This window comes from Dipodomys spectabilis, unplaced genomic scaffold, assembly GCF_019054845.1.
Source record: "Dipodomys spectabilis isolate Male_0828 unplaced genomic scaffold, ASM1905484v1 ptg000096l, whole genome shotgun sequence".
NCBI classification, from domain to species: domain Eukaryota; kingdom Metazoa; phylum Chordata; class Mammalia; order Rodentia; family Heteromyidae; genus Dipodomys; species Dipodomys spectabilis.
In genome coordinates, this window is record NW_024870773.1 from 10738184 (window position 1) to 10758595 (window position 20412).

The 20412-nt window shown below is 40.6% G+C and overlaps 1 protein-coding gene across 1 annotated transcript in view; it reads right to left on the reverse strand.

Annotated features, from left to right (window-relative positions):
• Window positions 1-7821: 7821 nt before the first annotated feature.
• Spag6 (sperm associated antigen 6) overlaps window positions 7822-20412 on the reverse strand; it is a 49039-nt gene continuing 36448 nt past the window's right edge. Inside the window, exons 9-11 of the mRNA XM_042686084.1 lie at window positions 17793-17909; window positions 14252-14397; window positions 7822-8743 (exon numbers count right to left, since the gene is read on the reverse strand). Coding sequence (XP_042542018.1) covers window positions 8674-8743; window positions 14252-14397; window positions 17793-17909 — 333 coding nt within the window. The 3' untranslated portion in view covers window positions 7822-8673. The remainder of the gene's footprint in view (window positions 8744-14251; window positions 14398-17792; window positions 17910-20412) is intronic.

Below are 20412 nucleotides of genomic sequence, written 5' to 3' on the forward strand. Positions count from 1 at the left end.
CTGAACCAAATAGATATCTGAGTATAAGATTAAAAAAAAATCTAGTCATTTCCCCTTATTTCAGGTGAGAAAATACATTGGATCCTGCAGCCAAGCTTCCAAGTTAGGCAGAGGAGCTCCCAATTAGCAAGAGCTGTGGAGGCCACAGCCAGAGACTATTGAGGGCTACAGGTGTAAAGTACCTGGGGCTTTGGTTTGGGCTTAGATATGAGAACATTAGATGTTCTGGTTTCCAACTTGAACCAAGTATTTTTAAGATGTTAAGATTTAGCAAATTGGGCTGGGAAGGTGGCTCAGTGGTAGAGCGCTTGCCTTGCATGCCTGAGGCCCTGGGTTCGATTCCTCAGCACCACATAAGCAAAAAGAAAAAAGCTGGAAGTGGCACTGTGGCTCAAGTGGTAGAGCGCTAGCCTTGAGCTGAAGAGCTGAGGGACAGTGCCCAGGCCCAGAGTTCAGGCCCCACGACCGGACCCCCAAAAAAAATTAAAAAAAAAAGATTTAGCAAATTATTAAGAGTCTGTGAGTTCATGACTGTGGTAAGGTTATAAAAATATGATTTAGCCAGGCATGGTGGCACATGTTATAGTAATATACTCTGGATGCTGAGGCAGGAGGATTCTGTATTTGAGTCCCAACTGAACAACACTCCTGTTTCAAAAGAGAGAAAAGGAAGGGGGAAAGGAAAGGAGAATATACGTGGCTCAAAACTTATAGCAGTGAGATAAGTTGGGCTTTGGGCCTTAATGGGAGATGAGAGTAGACCACTAGAGTATTTCTTACAGTTTACCACCCCCCTTATGTTGCTCAGATCCACTTGCTACTTTTGTAATAAGTTCACTCAGTACCCAGCAGTTCCAGGGTTTCTGTTGGTTTTACTACTTGAGAACACTTAAGTTAGAGGGGAAACTAGTTGTTGCAGCTCCAGTGGATTGTCCCCCTTCTCCAGCACCCATGTTTGTCTAGGAGAATTGCCTAATGGAGTGACTCCAATTCTCATAGTCCCTGGTTACCATGGCTACACCAGGCATAGCTTCTGTCCCTGACTGTTTACTATTAAAACTGAGCATAAGCATTAAGAGATACCCACAATGAATCATGTGTGACAGACTCTCCTCACTGCTTTCTCTAACGGCATTACTAACTACTACTAACCAGTGTCTCTGCTGGTAACAGTCATTGCTTTCCTGCTGGTCTCTCGGCATGAGGAGACCTAAGACTGAATGGAAGCTGCAGTGTAAAGTACCATTGTACCATTATACTTGACCAGTGTCCCATTGGACACTGTCCACTGGTGAGGTATTACTTCCTGGGAACCCAGACTTCTTGACTCACAGAATCTAAAGTTTGAGGGACAAGAAACACAACTTTTTCCTAATGTACCACCGGAAATGACAGTAAGCAGGGCCTCTGGCCAGCCCATGTTTTCTAGACCCATGTACTCTACCTATTTGCCACGTAATTGTCACTGGCTTAGGATAGCTTTCAACCTGTGAAGTATTTCCAAGCTGGAGTCTCAGATGAATGGATGCATGATAAGACCATTGGGCTCTGGTTCAAGGCAGTGTTTTATGGGACCTATGGCAGTGGACAAACATTCTTAAGTCTCTGGGTCATGGTGTTGGATGAAGATTTGTGGATAGGAAAGGCCAATCTATATCCCAGCAAACAGCAGTCTCATTCAAGATGAATTCCTGGTCCTTGCACGAGAGAAGTCCTCTGCGATGCACTTCCTTCCAAATGGTTTATTGGACTCCTTGAGGGATGGTCCTCTATTAAGGAGTCGGTTCTAGTGTATTTTACTGACAGGTTAGACATTTGATGGTACCAGTAGCTGGATCATCCATGGTGAATGGAAGTCTATGCTGCCATCTCTGCCATTCTGGATGTTCACATGCCCACTGTGCCAGCACTATCATAACCCATGAGAGAGGCCAGCTGACATTCATAGCTGAGTGATGAATGTGCTTTGTACTATTTTGGTAGTGGATACTCAAAGGGGATTAACATGGCACAGAAAGTTCTCAGACACTGTATGTGTGTATACCTTTTCCCTTCTAGATCCTGACAAAAGTGCTACCTTGTTTATCATTGCCCATGGGTCGTCCTTTCCACAGAAGCTAGATGATCAGATACCTTGCCAGGAACTTGGCCAAATTGGAAGATTTCTCCTCGCTTCTTTTTCTTCTTATTTTTTTTTATTTTGGGGGGTTGAACTCAGGGCCTAACACTTGAGTGCTGGTGGAAAGTGTTCTCTCGCTAAGTCATGCTCCAGCCCTTTTGTCATTTTGTTATTTTTCAATAGAGTCTTGCGTTTCTTCCCATACCAGCCTGGACTGCAATTCTATTTATACTTTGCACATAGCTAAGAAGACAGGCATATACCACCACACCAAGCTTATTGGTTGAGAAGGGGTCTTGAGAATTTTTGCTTAGGATAGCCTCAAATGGTGACCCAGTTTCTCATCAGTCCACCAAGCCTGACTCTCACCCCTTTCTTTAAATGTCACCCTAAGAGGCATATACTGTTTTGGGCTTGGACTCTTATGCTGGGTCATGTGATTTATGGGGGGGAAAATGGTGGTCTTTTCCCTCCTCCATCATCTGGCTCTAGAAGCTTCCCCCACATGGCCATTGTTGAGTTAGGAGTACAACATTCAGATCTTTACCACAAACTGGTACAGATTACATGTGTGCTTTTTCCCTGTGGACACAGTAGCTGTACCAGTTGGGACCTGGTCCTGTATCTGCCACTTGAATTTTACAATGGATTATTGCTAGACTTCTGACTGAGTAGTCAGAAGGCTTTGACAGATCACTGTTTCATATCCTATTAGCATATATTCCATCCCAATCGGTGCACAGTAAAATACAAGAACTTCTCTTAGTTGTTTGCTCTCGATGGTAGGGGTCTTGCCCCAGAATCTTAGGAGTCGAGGCTGAGACTCTTCTACAGAGATTCTCAGTAACTCTTCCTGGACTCCTTTCTCCCTCATATCCTTCTGTTCCCATCTGGTATGCTGAGTGATACAGCAGGGTTCCTTGTACCAGGATGTAAAACCAGCTGCAGAGCTCTGTCACCTGGCAATTGGGTAGAACAATCATCTGAAATGCTAAGGAAGCAACTACTGAATACACCTGCTGAGGTGTTTCAGGCTCTGTCCTGAGACAACCCCACTCTCCTTCAGACAATGGGATCCAGGTCCAAGAACTGATCCAGGTCTGGAAACTGGAGTAGTGATTCACTTGGTTTCTTTTTCAGTAGTGGAACTGGAAAGGAGAGCCTGGTATCTTCTTGGCAAGTCCTCTGCCACTTGAGCCATGCCTCCAGCCTTGTGTTTTGTTTTTGAGATAGGGTCTCATTAACTTTGCCTGATCTGGCCTAGAACTCAAGATCCTCCTGTCTCTCCCTCCTGAGTGGCTGGGATTACAAGATTGACCCACCATGTCCAGTTGAATGGCTTTCTACTAGAGCAGTTACCCTCAAGCCTCCAAACTATCCATTCTCGATTCCTTGTCATATTACAAAATTGATATGTATTAAGATATGAAGATGGCCTTTATCCTGCCTCTAGGAACATTGTTATATTTCTGTGGATTTGGTCCCTGAATATCACCACAGACTTGCTCCTTATTGTGATAATTATGTTCACCTTGCTTCTGACAATTATTACTCTGTATTATCAGGACCTTATCATCTTATTTATGAAGCCCAATGGGTCCTCTGAAACAACCCCCAGACCACAGTTGGCTGGTGGGTGTTCTGTCTCTATGTAGTGTGCATACAGCAGCATGCCCATCGCTCTAGGAAGTTTGATACACCTGTGATGGAAACTGTAACATTTCCACTTCACTTAGCATGGGCTATTGCTTCTACCAGGTTTCCAGGAGCCATCCTAGTACCTAGGTCCCTGTTAGGACAGTAAATCTTGTATTCTGGAGTAAGTCCTCCCATTACCAACAAACTCTCCTTTCTGTGTTAGCTAGTCTTCTCCATGACTGTAGTGCTAGGTATGAAAATGAGCCAGTATTTTTTCTTTATGTGTGCAAAAGTTTGCTGTAATCATTCTCTTCCCTTCAATAAAGGATTACCTAGCTGGAATACAGGGTCACCTGTTATATCCCAAGTCAGATTCTGAGGTAGAGGTGAATGGCAATACCACTGTCTTCCAGAAACCTGCCATCTATAATAATCTATTGTATTATTTTTGGTCTAACTTTAAAGATCAATATAAAAAAGCTCCATGTATTTTTTCAAGGCATGGTTTGTTTTCAATACATCAAATATGTCCCCTAATTTGGTCTTGCATTTAGTGTTCATAAATGCCAAGATTGATGGCTTAGTATTTGTGCTAACTTAAAACTGTAGGTTTTATTGTGAAACACATTCAGTAGGGGAGGCAGGAGGTAGGAAGAGTACATGTTTCTAGTCTCCATAACAAAATGATGATAATGTTGATATTGTTGTTTCTTATTTTTCTAAGTGAATTTCTTTCTGTAAAAACCTTATTTACCTGGGCTTCTTCTCCAAATGCTGTTTACCAAAGTGAGACAGAGGGTAGCAAAGGTAACCTATGAAGCACGTATATGCTCAGCTGGGGGTGTAGTGTATTCCACAAGGGCACCAGTTCTTCTTAGTACCATAGTATACATGTTAAGCATCATGGATTTGCATATTTACAAAGGGAATTTTCCAGTAGATGGCAGTAAAGTGTCTTCCTTTATCAAAACAAGACTATTACAACAATTATTTGCCAGATAGAAATAACATGTCTTAGGACTGGGCACCATTTTTGATTCACTCAATGGTACCATGGAGACAAATGGTGACACTGCTTCCTGGATGTCATGTCCTATGCTCACTCATTGCCATTTAATCTTTAGGACCCTGTGAAGTGGGTGCTGGTAGGAACTTGACCAAGGCTACTGACTCTGGCTATAGGAGTTTGGCGATTCCAAAGTTGTCTGTCTCTTTTAATGCTAGTTTCTTTCCTTCTACACTCCACCCTGATGGTTCAGAAAACTAAGGAGTAGATACTTGAAGTGACTTGACCATGGTGACCAACGCAAGTCAGCTGCGCATCTGAGAGCCTGACTCCAGCCAGCCTGCACTATTTTTACAATATATACTAGATCCACCGCCATGCTGGGTGACACTGGTGACTGAAGAGAACAGCACACATTTTACTCATCTAAGAAAAACGTGACTTTTGAGTTAGCAAACAACAGCAACAACACCTGGGAAAATAATGACTTTCCTCTTGACCTTTTAGAAATAATATTTGAGCTCAGCACTGGTAGCTCACACCTATAATCCTAACTACTTAGGAGGCTGAGATATGAGAATTGCAACTCAAAGCCAGCTCAAAAAAGCTAGAAGTAAAACTGGCTCAAGCGACCCTTGAGGTTCAATCAAGCCCAGGACTGGCGCGTGCGCACAAGCGCACACACGCGCACACGCGCACGCACACACACACACACACACACACACACACACACACACCAAAGTTACAGCATCAAAAATCTAATTTTAAATGTTAAAAGTTTTTCCAGGCACCAGTGGCTCATTCCTAGCTACTCACTAGGCTGAGATCGGAAAAGAGCAATTCAAAGCCAGCCCTAACAGGAAAGTTTGTGAAACCCTGATCTCCAATTAACCACCAAAAATCCAGAAGTGGAGCTGTGGCCAGGCCCTGAGTTCAAGCTCCAGTAGTGGCAAAAACAAAAACAAACTTTTGATAAACAGGTAAATGTAATAGTTGTAGATAAGAATGCCACTTGATCCTTTTAATCTCTGAAGCAAAATAACTGCAAATCAGCATTTCCTAAATGGCCAAATAAAAGCCTCAACATTTGCTAGCACCTACCTTAATCAAATTGTTGTATATCTGAAAATAGGGAAAAATTCATCCTTCCAAGGTTTCTAAACTTGGCATCATAAAAATGGCCTCTTCATGTTTAGGAACAAGCAAACCTTTCATTCTTTTTTTTCTTTTTTCTTTTTGTGTTTTTGTTTTTTCCCCGTGCTGGGTCTTGAACTCAGGCCTGAGTGCTGTTCCTGAGCCTCTGTGTGCTCTAGGTTGGCATTCTACCACTTGAGCCATAGTGTCACTTCCAGCTTTTTCTGAACAGTTTATTGGAGATAAAAGAGTCTCATGGACTTTTCTGCCCAGGTTGGCTTCATTCTTTCTTTAAAGAAAAGGCTTTCTTGGGCTGGGAAACTGGCTCAGTGGTTGAATGTTTGCCTCGCACACATGAGGCCCTGAGTTCAATTCCTCAGCACCACATAAGCAGAAAAAACTGCAAGTAGCGCTGTGGCTCAAGTGGTAGAGCGCTAGCCTTGAGCTGAAGAGCTGAGGGATGGCGCCTAGACCCAGAGTTCAGGCCCCATGACTGACAAAAAAAAAAAAGGCTTCCTTTTGAAAGGGCTAACAGATCAATGTCCTATAAATATGAGGTTGTCATTTGTTTTTATGGGCTAAATTAAATTTGTGCACTGTGTACAGTCTTGTGGCCATTCTACTCCATGTCTGAGAAAATGTGTATTAAAAAGCGCCATGAGGACAGGAAATAGTTTTGCTTTACCAGAAATCATCTAAACTCCACTCATCTAAGAGGGGGAAGCCTGGGGGTTACTATACAATTGCTGTCCACAATGTGTAAGCTGTCCTTGATGATCCTATTTCCTCCAAGTCCTACCAGGTTTGTGTAGAATGGAGTTCACTGGTACATGCACCATGCAGGCCATGTTCCTAAGCATGTTACGAGTACATGAGCAAGCTTTATCACCTTAACTACTTAACAAAGTAGTGACTGGGCACAGGTTTCATCATTCCATTCTGAAAGACATTCATTTTACCATATTTCATTCCGACCACAGTTATACTGATGGCATCTGTTACAAAAGGTCCAACCAATACTATCCCTGAAATGAAGCTTAACAGCAGTTGTTCACTTAAGTCAGGGATCTTTATAAGAGTTAAATAAGTGGTATGGGTCAGGTGCAGGGGAACAGAGGTTTGTTTGCACTGAGAAATGGGGTTGACAAAATTCAAACCAGGAGTGAAAATACCAGAGGGATATTACCAATGACACTATTTTGCTCTCTGAACAGGTTTTTTTTTTTTTTCTTAAAAGAATCTCACATAGGCCTTTCAGAAATAAAGTAGTAACCTCTCCCAGTGCTCAAGAGGTAGAAACTGGGAGGTTGTAAGACTCCCAATCTCAAAATGCTGGGCGTGGTGGTGTGTGCCTGCCATCCCAGATGCATGAGAGGTGTAAAATGAAGTATCACATGCCAGGCCAGCCTGAACAAAAACTTTGAGGCTCTATTTGAAAATTAACTAAAGCCAAAAGGGCTAGGGGGTATGGTTCAAGTAATAGCTCACTTGCCTAGCAAGCTCCAAGACCTGCCATAAAATAAAAAAGGAAAAGAAACATTTGTAGCAGATATATTTAGCACATACATGACCAAATTATGCCCAGCTATCTCAGCCTCCTGAGTAGCTAGAATTACAGGCGGTGAGATACTAGCGCCCAGCATACAAAAAGGTTTTATGATGAAAATTTTAAAGATGCAGCAAAGCTATGTACTATTGGGAAATAGTGATGACAGAGAAGTCCAGAAAATTGCCAAAAGGTAAGTTTCCTTTTGAGGGGGGGAAAAAGTGCAAGAAGGAAATGTGCAAACAAAGCCCACTGAGCTGACCATGGCCTAGGGGTTCTTCAGCTGCTCCTGCTCCTCCTCCCCAGGAACATCCAAAACACACCGGACGGAAAGGACAAGCCGAAAGCTGTTTTAAAACTTTATTGAAATCCATTTTTACTTACAGCTTCTTTTTATTTTATTTCATTACAACTTCTTAATAGGAAAGTGTTTGTAAAGCCTGAGCCAGGTGATATCTTCTCAATATTTTTTTCCTTAAATTCCTGAAAATGTGACTTTTGAAGTTTGGGGAAGGTAAAGTTTGGTCAAAGGAATACTGAGGACTCGCTTAACATGCCTGCTTCCTTAGACAAGAGACTTTCCATGAAAATGCAGAACAGTGTTGCAAGGTACAGTGTTCAATACTGAACTGTGACATCCTCCAGCCAAGAAAGATCAGGTAGGGTGAGAAGAAAGAAAGTCTCAAAAATCTGGTGGTGAAGAGGAGAACCTTCCTAAGTTAGGAAAACCTGACAAGTTATCCCCAGGCTCTGTGTTTCTTAATGTGTGTATGTGATCAGCCTTAAGAGCTCTTTCTAGAACACTGAATTTATGTCATCACTTTCCTCTTTCATCTCTTCCTCTTCTACATCCTGCTGTGTAATAGCTAAGGCCTATGCATATTTCCTAATTGGCCAAAATAAGGGTTTCTAAACACCATCATTTACCTATTGAAGGGGAGGGGTGTATTGTGTATTTGACTGTGGTCTCAGTAGAAAATAACATGTACCTTAAACCCCATTAGTGTCTTTAAATCTATCTTTAGAGCAAACCCTATACATGCAAATGATTATGAATGGTTCCTTATGTATTCAAGTTACTAATTTCTAAAGCATCACAAAAACTTCATATATTATCTAAAGGTATTTCACGTTGAATGAAACTGGTATGTACTTAATTCAGATACTTCGAACTTTAACGATTGTTATTCATTCTCTGTTGTAAATATGAGTATAAAAATACAACTTTGTTTAATTAATAATTGGTTGATAGCTGTCCACCCTCTGCAGAAGTGTATCTGAATATCCAGGGGAATAGTACCTGAAAAAGAAAATTTGCTATTAGGTACTTAATGGAAAGATTTTGCACCGTGAGCATAAAAGATTCTATATAAGGAATATATTGAAGTAATTTTCTAAATGAAGCCTCACTTATACATGTATGATTATGTTATAATGCTTTATGCATAAAGGTAGAAACTAGAGGAACTAATAACACTACTAGAGAAGCAGCAGAATATCTTAAGGGCATGTTTTCCAAGCAGGAACCTCAATCCAGTGGCAACATTTAATTACAGAGACACTTTATTATATCAAGTGACTATGTTACTATAAAGACCATAGCTGATTTTTTTAGATAGTGCAAACTATCATTGCTGATCAACTTCTGCATTCTGGTTGTCTTAAAAAATCATTTGTATATTTGTTTCTGTTTTTGCACTACCAGGGTTCGGATTCAGGTACTGGAGCTTAGGTGCTCTTATTGCTATGGCACACCTCTAGCCCTGATTTTGTGTGTGTGTATGTGTGTGTGTGTGCTAATCATTTTTGAGGTTGTGTCTCATTTCCTGCCTGGGCACATGCATGGGCATGATCTCTGCCTTTTTAGGCTTCAGGGCAGCTAGGTTAACAGGCCTGATCCAACACAGCCAGCTCAATGTTGAGAAGAGTTCATGAACCTCTCTGCCTGGGCTAGCCTCAGACCTCCTAAGCAGCTATGCATTAGCCACTAGCACCTGGCTAAAAATCATTTCTCTTTTCTTTCTTTTTCCCCCCTACTACTGCCTTTTGAACTGTGGGCCTCCTACTCACTTTACTTTCTTGCTATATTGCTGTTCTGCCATTTGAGCTACACCTCCAGCTCAACTTTGTGCTTTGGAGATAGACTTTTCTATCCAGGGTGACTTCAAACCATGATCCTCCAGATCTCAGCCTCCTGAGTAGCTAAGATCACAGATATGAGCCACCAATGACCTGTCAGTCGTAGGGCTTGAACTCTGGGATTGGGCGTGTCCCTCAGCTCTTCAGCTCAAGGCTAGTGCTCTACCACTTGAATCAAAGTGTCACTTCCAGTTTTCTGGTGGTTTATTGGAGATAAGAGTCTCACGGATTTTCCTGCCCAGGCTGGCTTTGAACCATGATCCTCAGATCCCAGCCTCCAGAGTAGCTAGGATTACAGGTGTGAGCCGCTGGCAGCTGCCTACCCATCATTTCTTTCTTTCCTTCTTTTTTTTTGGGGGGTCCGGTTGCGGGGCCTGAACTCTGGGCCTGGGCACTGTCCCTCAGCTCTTCAGCTCAAGGCTAGCGCTCTACCACTTGAGCCACAGCGCCACTTCCGGCTCTTTTCTTTTTGCTTATGTGGTGCTGAGGAATCGAACCCAGGGCCTCATGCATGCAAGGCAAGTGCTCTACCACTGAGCCACCTTCCCAGCCCTCTTTCCTTCTTTTTTAAATTCAGTTTATTCACAGTCCAAACTAAAGTATGGAAGTACTGTACCCCGGGATTTTCACTGTACCTTTGGCAGTTTTAAGAGCAAGGAGGACAGTACAGGTTAATTTTTTTTTCTTTTCTTGGTCAGTCATGGGGCCTGAACTCTGGGCCTGGGTGCTGTCCCTCAGCTCTTCAGCTCAAGGCTAGTGTTCTACCACTTGAGCCACGGTGCCACTTCCAGCTTTTTCTGCTTATGTGGTGCTGAGGAATTGAACCCAAGGCCTCAAGCATGCAAGGCAAGCACTCTACCAACTGAGCCACTTTCCCCGCCCTAGTAATAATTTCTTAATATCTGGTTTAACCAGATCTGACCACCCCCAAAGGAACAAAAAAATTTGGAGAAATATAGTTAACATTGAAAAATTATTTTATAAATGGTTTATAAATATCCCTATCATAAAAACATAAAAATCTAATCATTTCATTGGTTCTTTAGCTTATATAGTGCTATACATGTACATAAAATAGTTTTAAAGTAGTAGGTATGTTGATTAACAATTATGAGATGCTTGATATGCCAAGCATACATATTAAAAGTATGCCAAATAAATTTGTCGTACCCACTTATTGATAAGTTTCTTTGAGGATTTGTTTTTTGAGGGGGGCAGTTAATTTTTTTAGCTTTAAGTATATTTTTAGTTATGAGGCCCTTGCCAGATATATAGCTAGCAAAGACCTTCTCCCAATATGTGTGCTTTCTATTTATTCTGGTAACTATGTTCCTTGCCATGCAGAAACTCGCAAGTTAATGCAATCCCCTTTATCCAGACTTTCTTTGACTTATTGTGTTTCTGGATCTTTACTTAGGAATTTTTGACCTGTGCCAAGAAGCCCTAGGGTTTCCCCTAGCCATTTTTGTAATATTTTCAGGGTATCTGGTCTTCCTTTGAAGTCTTTGATTAAAAAGAAAATTGCTATGCAATCTAGAATATAATAGATTTTAAAAATAAAAAGAATGTAATATTTTTTTTTTTTTTTGGTCAGCTCAAAGCAAGTGTTCTACCACTTGAGCCACAGCACCACTTCTGGTTTTCTGGTAGTTAATTGGAGATAAGAGTCTCACAGACTTTCCTGCTGCTGGGGCTGGCTTTGAACTGTGATCTCAGTCTCCTGAGTAGCTAGGATTACAGGTGTGAGCCACCAGTGCCTGGCTCAGATGAGTTTCTCAGTGAAGAATTCCACAGTGCAATAGTTTGGGTGGGAACCCAGAAAACTTTCATGTATCTCTGAGTTCTGTGTCACCCACCTTACTTAACAAATATGGAAGAAGTTGGTATGAGGCAGATTAGGAAAGAATATAGGCCTGGGTAAAGGTAACTTTAAAAAGGCAAATTATCACCCTAACATTAGGTTTTATCTAGAGGAAAACTTTCAAAGACTTTACTTTGTATAGTGTTTGGAAAATTTAAAAATTACAATTGTAGCTGAGTGCCAGTGGCTCACGCCTGTAATCCTAGCTACTCAGGAGGCTGAGATCTGAGGATCGTGGTTCAAAGCCAGCCTGGGTAGGAAAATCCATTAGATTCTTATCTCTAATAAAGACCACCAGAAAACCTGAAGTGGCACTGTGGCTCAAGTGGTAGAGCACGCACCTTGAGTTGAAGAGCGGAGGAACAGCGCCTAGGCCCAGAGTTCAAGCCCCACGACCGACAAAAAAAAAAAAAATTCATCTGAGTTAGTCATAAATGTGAAAGCTAGCCTCACCATCCAAAGCTCCTCAGAAGGTAGCTATTATAAAATATCTACCTTAGTGTATGAGATATTAAAAAATCTTTGGGCTGGGAAGGTGGCTCAGTGGTAGAGTGCATGTCTTGCATGCCAGAGGCCCTGGGTTCGATTCCTCAGCACCACATAAGCAAAAAAGAAAAAAGCCGGAAGTGGCACTGTGGCTCAAGTGGTAGAGCGCTAGCCTTGACCTGAAGAGCTGAGGGACAGCGCCCAGGCCCAGAGTTCAGGCCCCATGACCGGACCAAAAAAATAAATAAAATAAAAAATCTTTAAAGCTGGGCACCCGTGGCTCACGCCTGTAATCCTAGCTATTCATGAGGCTGAGATCTGAGGATCATGGTTCAAAGCCAGCCCAGCCAGGAAAGTCCGTGAAACTCTTATCTCCAATAAACCACCAGAAAACTGGAAGTGGTGCTGTAGCTAAAGTGGTAGAGCACTAGGCTTGAGCAGAAGAGTTGAGGGACAGTGCTCAGGCCCAGAGTTCAAGACCCACAACCAAAAAAAAAAAAAAATCTTTAAAATTTATACTGCTGAATATGGTACTAATTACATGTGACCCCCAGAAATGTGACTAGCATGTTGAAGGACTAGATTTCTATTTTTTTAATAATTTTTATATTTCATTTATCTCAAATTTTAAAACACTTCAATTATTAGAAAACACGGATAAATTGGAATAAGTTAAGAGTCTGCTTTTATATAGGTTTTATATAATCTAAATATAGGTCAAATATTTCCAATGAAACTTACCATCTGAAATAAAACATATTTAGATTGATAAAATGTTATAAAATATAGAATATAAATTTTAAAATAGAAGTGTAAAATATGATAACGTACTATAAAATGTAAACTAACTCATTCTAATTGTTATATTTGTTGCAAGTGGAAATTACAATGCTTGGATATATTAGATTAACAAAAGCATACCATCCAAAATGTGCTTAGCTTGGTTCATTTTTTTGTTCTTAAATGTGGCAATTGGAAAATTTGAAAGTTATGTATATGGGTCACATTATTATTACTTGTTTTATTTTATTCTTTAGTTTGATTTAGAGACTGGACTTGTTCTTTAGCCTACGTTGGCCTCCAACTATGAACCTCCTGCCTTGGCCTCCTGAATGCTGAGGTTACAATACCACTATATCCAGCAATTTTTTTCTTTTCTTACAAATGGACCTCAGTTCTTGTACATGCTAGGGAAGGACTAAGCTACATTCTCAGATTCACCATATTTCTATTATACATTATCGCTCATTTCCATGCCAACTGCTATTACCATTTCCCAAAGATCTCAGCGATTTCTCTGGCATATTGCAAGTGTTAGTCAAGCAGTTCTTATGTTTCCCAAAATATACTTACTATTCAATACTAAGATACCTGAATGTCATAAACATTAACATAATTTTTCATATTTAGGTAAGAACTTTCTTTTGTTACTAAATTTCTCTTATGATACATCCATTAATATAATATGAACTATGTAAAAGTAATATACAGGAAACTATGAAAATTAGAATTTAGGCTGAGTTCCAGTGACTCAAGCCTATAATCCTAGCTACTCAAGAGGCAGAGATCTGGAAAATCATGATTCAAGGCCAGCCCAGGCAAAACAGTCTATGTGACTCCAAGTGCAAAATATCCAGCAAAAAGCCAGCAAGAAGCATGGCTCAAACAATAGAGTACCAGCTGAGCAAAAAGAGCAAGTGCAAACCCCTATACCATCAAAAAACAACCAAAAAAAGATTAAATAAAATAATTAGGATTTATAGGCCTCTTCTAAATAGAGCAATCACAATTTTAAAACTATCAGGTTAATTTGAATTATGTTTTGGGGCATTCTTCAGTAAAGCGTTAATGTTGAATTTATATAGAAATATCTTAAATGACATTCCAGACTGATTTGGAAATGTCTGTGTCAATGGAAACATCAACACTAGCCGGGCGCCAGTGCTCACACCTGTAATCCTAGCTACTCAGGAGGCTGAGATCTGAGGATTGTGGTTCAAAGCCAGCCCAGGCGGGAAAGTTCATGAGACACTTATCTCCAATAAACCACTCAGAAAACCTGAAGTGGCGCAGTGGCTCAAGTAGCAGAGTGCTAGCCTTGAACTGAAGAGCTGAGGGACAGCATTCGGTCAGGCCCAGAGTTCAGGCCCCATGACTGACAAAAAAAAAGAAAATCATCACTTAATTTGTACCAGGAAAAAGAAATCAAGAAGAAGTGAGAATACGCACTGGCCAGTACTATGTCAAAGTGCACCTTCTGACACAGTAAGATTAATCTCCATTTGAAAACCAAAAGGCTTCACAAAAGTCCATTTTCCCTACCTTACTATTTCCTCTGGGTAGCAATTGTTAATACTGTTGATGTATTCCTGAAGGATAGAACCTGGTTCTGCTTTTATCTCTTGAACCTTCTTAAGTCCACCACTTGTCACAAAAAGTCGCCGAGCTTTGCTATCATGTGGAAGCACCTAGAATCATGAAGCACATGAGAAAGTCAGCACACGTTAGATTACTGTGATTGCAAAGTACCCAGCCTCCTCAATAGCCACCAATCTACACCCTCAGTTTTGTTTAAATAACATCAGAGCATGCAAGTGGTGCCATTCCTGGCCTTTCTCTTGCTGTTTCCTCTTATTAGAATGCTCATCCATGAGACCCCCCCACTAACACTTCCCCACCCTGTTTTGCCTGATTCTTATTCCTTATTTAAAACACAGCTCAACGATGATCTCCTTTAAGAAATCTTTCAGGCTGAACCAGCCTGGCCTCCTGCCAACTCCAGAGATCCAGTGCCTGGCGTTCTAAAACCTGCCAAGCTCTGGGTCATAGATCACATGAATCCAAAGCTCACACAGGAACAGTTAGAAACCTATGGGTAGCAGGAAGGCTGGGAAATGTAGGTTTTAGATTCTACATAGTGAAGGCGATAGTCACAATGTAGGTTTGGACAGCCACAGATAACATCTTCCCAACACGATGTATATGATGTATATACTCTATAGCTCTGTCGATACTGATATCTGACACAGGAGATGAGTAGATCAAGATCCCCCTTTAAGACTGGGGAATACTGCCCTTGAAGACAAAGACTAACAGTTCTTGGCAATAAGCTTGCTTTTGACAACGTTCTAGGGCAATGCTACCCCAAGTATTGTCCTAGGCCAGGGTAGGTGAATGCATTATCAGTCCTCAACCACGCCAGCACAGAAATGGAATATGCTTTTAGAAACATGGATACAAATTGACAAAGTAACCTTATATCCTTTAACCCCAATAATTAAACATAGGGAGCCAGGCCTGGTAACGCATGCCTGTAATACTAGCCCTTGGGTGACTGAGGTAGAAGGATCTTGAGTTCTAGGCCAGCATAGGCTGCATAATGGCAAGATCATGTCTCAGGGAAGAAAAATAACCCGTGCGTTGATGGCTCACACCTGTAATCCTAACTACTCAGGTGGCTGAGATCTAAGGATCATGGTTTAAATCCAATCTGGGCAGGAAAGTCCGTGAGACTCTTAATTCCAATAAACTACTCAGAAAAACCTGGAAGTGTGGCTCAAGTGGTAGAGAGCTAGCCTTAAGCACAAAGAGGCTTGGACAGTGCCCCAGGCCCTGCGTTCAAGCCCTAGGACAGGCAAAAAGAAAAAAGAAAAAGAATAAAACTGGGTGAGGGCAAGCCTTGAAGAAAATAAGGTCGGGCATGATCCATGAGGCAGAGGGGAAAGGAACGTGAGTTCTAGGTTGGCCTGGACTACATAGCAAGTTCCAGGCCAGATTGAGCTATGTAGTGAGACTCTGTCTCAAAAACTCAGGGGCTGAAGCCAGTGGGTCATGCTTATAATCCTAGCTACTCAGAAGTTCAAAGCCAAGCTGGGCAGGAAAGTTTATGGGACTCTTCATTAAACAATCAAAAAGCTCTAAGTAGAGCTATGGCTCAAGTGATAGAGCATCATCCTTGTACTCAGTGTCCAGCCCTAAATTCAAGCCTCAGGACTGGCAAAACAAACAAAAGGCTATAAGTATAGCTAAATGGCTGATTGCTCATCTAGTAAGCACAAGGCCCTAGGTTTGGTTTGATGCCCAATACTTGGGAGTGTGGGAGCTTGAAGGACATAGAAATGGTGCCTAAGATAAATATTGCCAAAGGCATATTTACAGGATATATGATATGACATACTGTCTTCAGTTAGTTGACCTTGACTTTTTTATTTGCCTGTTTTGAACTTTTAGCATTGGTTAGTGCTCATTTTCATAATTAGTCCGATAAAATTGGAATATCTTGCTTAAACCTAAGATGATTACACTACAAATGAAACTGTTGGAAATAATGTCACTTACCCAATTTTAAGAGTCAGGCACTGGAGGCTCACACCTGTACCCTTAGCTACTCAGAAGGCTATGATCTGAGGATTGCAGTTTAAAGCCAGCTGGGGGAAGGAAAGGCCATGATATTCTTATCTAAAATTAACCATCATAAAGCTGGAATTGGAGCTGTGGCTCAAAGTGATAGACCCCTAGCCTTGAGTGAAAAAAAACTCAGGAACAGTACCCAGACCCTGAGTCAAGACCCCATGACCAACCAAAGGAGGGGAAAAAAAGTTGATGATTCAATCTAGGTGATCTATTAGCCCCTGTTACTCCTTTTTAGATGATCAAATTAGCCAGTTTCTTCCTTAGCACCCAAAAGCAAACCTATGTAAAGAAACGGATCAATTTTCCCTTTCCATGAGTTTGTCTTTTCCCTGCATTATTAGTTGGTTTTGTCCAGGAGCAGACCATATATCTGCATGTCCCATGTAACTGAAAGGAAAGGAAATTTGGTTGATTTCTTGAAAGGAAGGAGACACAGCATACGTGTCTGTTACACAGAATATTGTCTTCAGGGGTCAACAATAGAAAACTTCTATTTTCCAGTAACTGTGGTGCTTGAGGCTGAGCCAAGCTGTTGGAGACAATGAGGGAAAGTCCAGAGAACAAAGCTGTGAGTAGTTCTTTTAGATGAATACTCAGAAACTTCCAGCTTAACTGGAGGGACATCTTTTTCAAATTAATATATGTGAGAACTCAGGTTCCATCTCTAGCACCCAAAAGAAATTTTTTAGGAAAAAAAAACAACAAAGAATTACAGCTATTAAGCAGGAAATCCAAGCCCTCCAACTTATGAGCCTATACACACAATGTGATATACACACAACTTGTAGAGACACCACTTTCCTAAGTCAAATATACAAAACAGCATTTAAGCAGTTCCTGATAGCATGATGTCACCATCCTGACCATGGGTGACTATGTCATCTGTCATTGCACCCCTTGCTGCCAAGTCCCCAGCCCCACAGGCTAGGCCCCGCTTCACCTTTCTGCCTTCCTACCACTTGCATCCACTCCTCTCTGAGAGAGTGGACAGCTACATTTGTTAAAGTTGCTCTGAAAAGGAGTCAGTGTTCTAAATGACTACTGAGACTTTGTGAGTACATGTCGGTGGCTCAGAGACCCCTGTCCTTTCTTTATAAGATCTTTGCTGTATTCCCCAGGTGAGTGAGACTAAGAGACCCTGGGAAAATTACTGAAAGACACTTATGGATACAAATTATCCATATCATGACTTTTTTTTTCACATGTTGACGTTCTGTTTACTTTCTGAGAATTAAAAAAAATCAGGGTGGGGGCTGAGAGAAACGTGAAGAAAGAAGAAGTGTTTCATTTACTGCCGCACTTAATTCACCTTTGCTACCACTGTCAGTGTAGACTGGGGAGAGTTTGGTTATAAAACATGAGCTCCAGCTTACAGAAGAAAATGGGAGAAACAAGTTAGCAGATCATTTTCATGCTGTCCCCTCTCACAGGCTCCAGGGGCATGGCCTACCTTACTGAACTGCCCAACTACATGCTTCAGAATATTGGGCGGAGCATCATACAGGAATGGTTCGAGGGCTGGTAGGTAGGTGCACTTCTGCAGGATATTCTTGATGGCTTTTTTACTCTATGGGAATACAAAGCAAAATGCATAAAAACTGGATAGGAGTGAATTGTGCAGCTCTTAAAATATCTAAAAATATAAATTAAAATCTAAATGAAAACAAGTGTAGACCATAAAACTATCTATTATATATTATATAATAGTTATAGATTACAAATTTATATATAATAACATTTTCTCTATATGAAGTAGATAACTATTACATCTTATTGCTTCCAGTTAATAGTTATGTGAAGATAACTTACTGGTGAATATTTTTATTAGGAATTATATATACCTGTATATACAATACAGATGTACACACATATGTAATGTACATATACATACATATATAGGGTATTTTAAATATTTATACTTTTTTTTGTAGTACCAAACTTTGAGTACAGGGCCTCACATTTGCTAGGTAGGTGCTCTACCATGTAAACCATTCCCAGCCCTTTTTTGTTTTTGCTATTTCTTTCATAGAGTCTTCATTTTCCCCAAGGCCAGCATCAGACTGTGAAGCCTATACCTCCCACATAGTTAAGAGGACAAGTGTGCACCACGACCCTTAACTTGTTGGTTAAGGTAGGGGAGGTCTTATTAACTTTTTCCCCTGGCTATGATTCTCCTGATCTCCTCCCTAATAGCTCATTGCAGATTTGAACCACCATTCCCGGTTTTCTCTAAAAGATTTCATGCCTCATAGTATGAAGACAGAAATGTCTAATGTGTGCATGAATCAATAGCATTTGCAGAGATGCTTCTAGGGCTTATGAGTGGAAATTTTCCCATTCATCCCCTTCATGAATAGGACATACTCAACTACTGGGAGAAGACTGCCCTCATTCCATCTCCATCTCAGCAGTGTCAAGCCAGCTTAGCAAGTAATAGGCCTTGAATTCAAACCCAGTACCAAAAATAATAATAACTAATGACTCAATTTTAATGTGGACAAGGCTGGGGAATGTAGCTAGTAATAGAGTGCTTGCCTAGCTTGTAGAACGTCCTGGGTTTGATCCCCAGCACCACCAAAAAATAATAATTAAAATGTAATAAAATGGTCAAAGGATCTGAATAGATATTTCTCCAAAGACAGTAGAAAAATGACTGATAAGTATATGAAAATATTAACCATATGTAAATCAAAATCATGAGATACCAATTCCTACCCACCAGATGGTAAACAAAAATAAAGATATTAACAAGAGTCAGCAAGGTTTACAGAAAATTGGAACCCTCCTGTGTTGCTCATAGGAATGAAGAACAGCAGCTACACTGGCTGGAAAATGGTTTGCAGCCTCTTGAAATGTTAAGTAGAGATATTAATGATCCAGCAATTCTAGCAATATGCCCCCAAGAAGTGAACCCCTGTAGCCACACAAAAACTTGTACAGTCATGTTCATTGCCACATTATTCAAATAGTCCGAGAGTGGAAATGATCCAATATCCATCAACTGGTAAATGGATAAACAGCATAGCATATCAATACAATAGGATGTTATTTGTCAATAAAAAAGGAACAAAATATTGACATATGCACATGGAGGCATCTTGAAACTCAGACTAAATAGTAAAGAAATCAGGCAATAAAAGCCACATGTTTATATGGTTCCACTTAAATGAAATATCCAGAAGAGACAAACAAATCCACAGGGATAGAAAGTAAATTGAGGGTTGCTGGGGCTAGCAGAGGAGAAGTGAAATGACTGCAAATGGGTAAGACATTTGTGGAAAGTAAAAATGTTCTAGGATTAGTTTGTGGTAATGGTTTTGCAATTTTGTAAATACACTAAAAACTACTGAATTGTATGGTTTTCTTGTTTTGTTTTGTTTTGTGGTAGTTGTAGGGACTTCTTATTTCCTTTATGGTGCTGGGGATCAAACCTAGGGCCTTTCTAAGTACTCTACCACTAAGCAGCCCTTATTCTTCAGAAACAGGGTCGTGCTATGTAGCTTGTCTAGCCCTGAAATCTGATCCTCCTGCTTCAGTCTCCTGAGTGTGGGGATTATAGGTGTTTGCCACCATGCCAATCTGAATTGTATATTTTTAATAGATAAATTATATAGCATATAAATTATATCTCAATAAATAACATTTTACATCTACTAAAAAATAAAGGGCAACAATCATGACCCCAAGAGCACAACATCTACCTCAAGTAACTACTTACTTAGAAACAATTTCATAACTAAACTGTTTCAAATGCTAAACTAAGAAAAAAATGTTTCAATAGGATGTCTCTAAATCAAAACAAATGAAAATGCACAAATATTTTCATAATATATGAGTACATTTATCACATAAAAGCCACATTTTTTCCATTTTATTTATTAAGATGCTTGGAAAAACACAGGCCTTTAAAAAGGCAGGGGGGCTAAAAGTATTAGGGTTATGTGACATCATGGGAGAGGCTGCTCACTGGTTCTCCCAGATTGGAACCAATTAGAGTACTCACTAAAAATGGCGTGCTTTTGGAATGAAGTAAACTTCAACATGGCCTTATAATGTGAGAGCTGCCATGA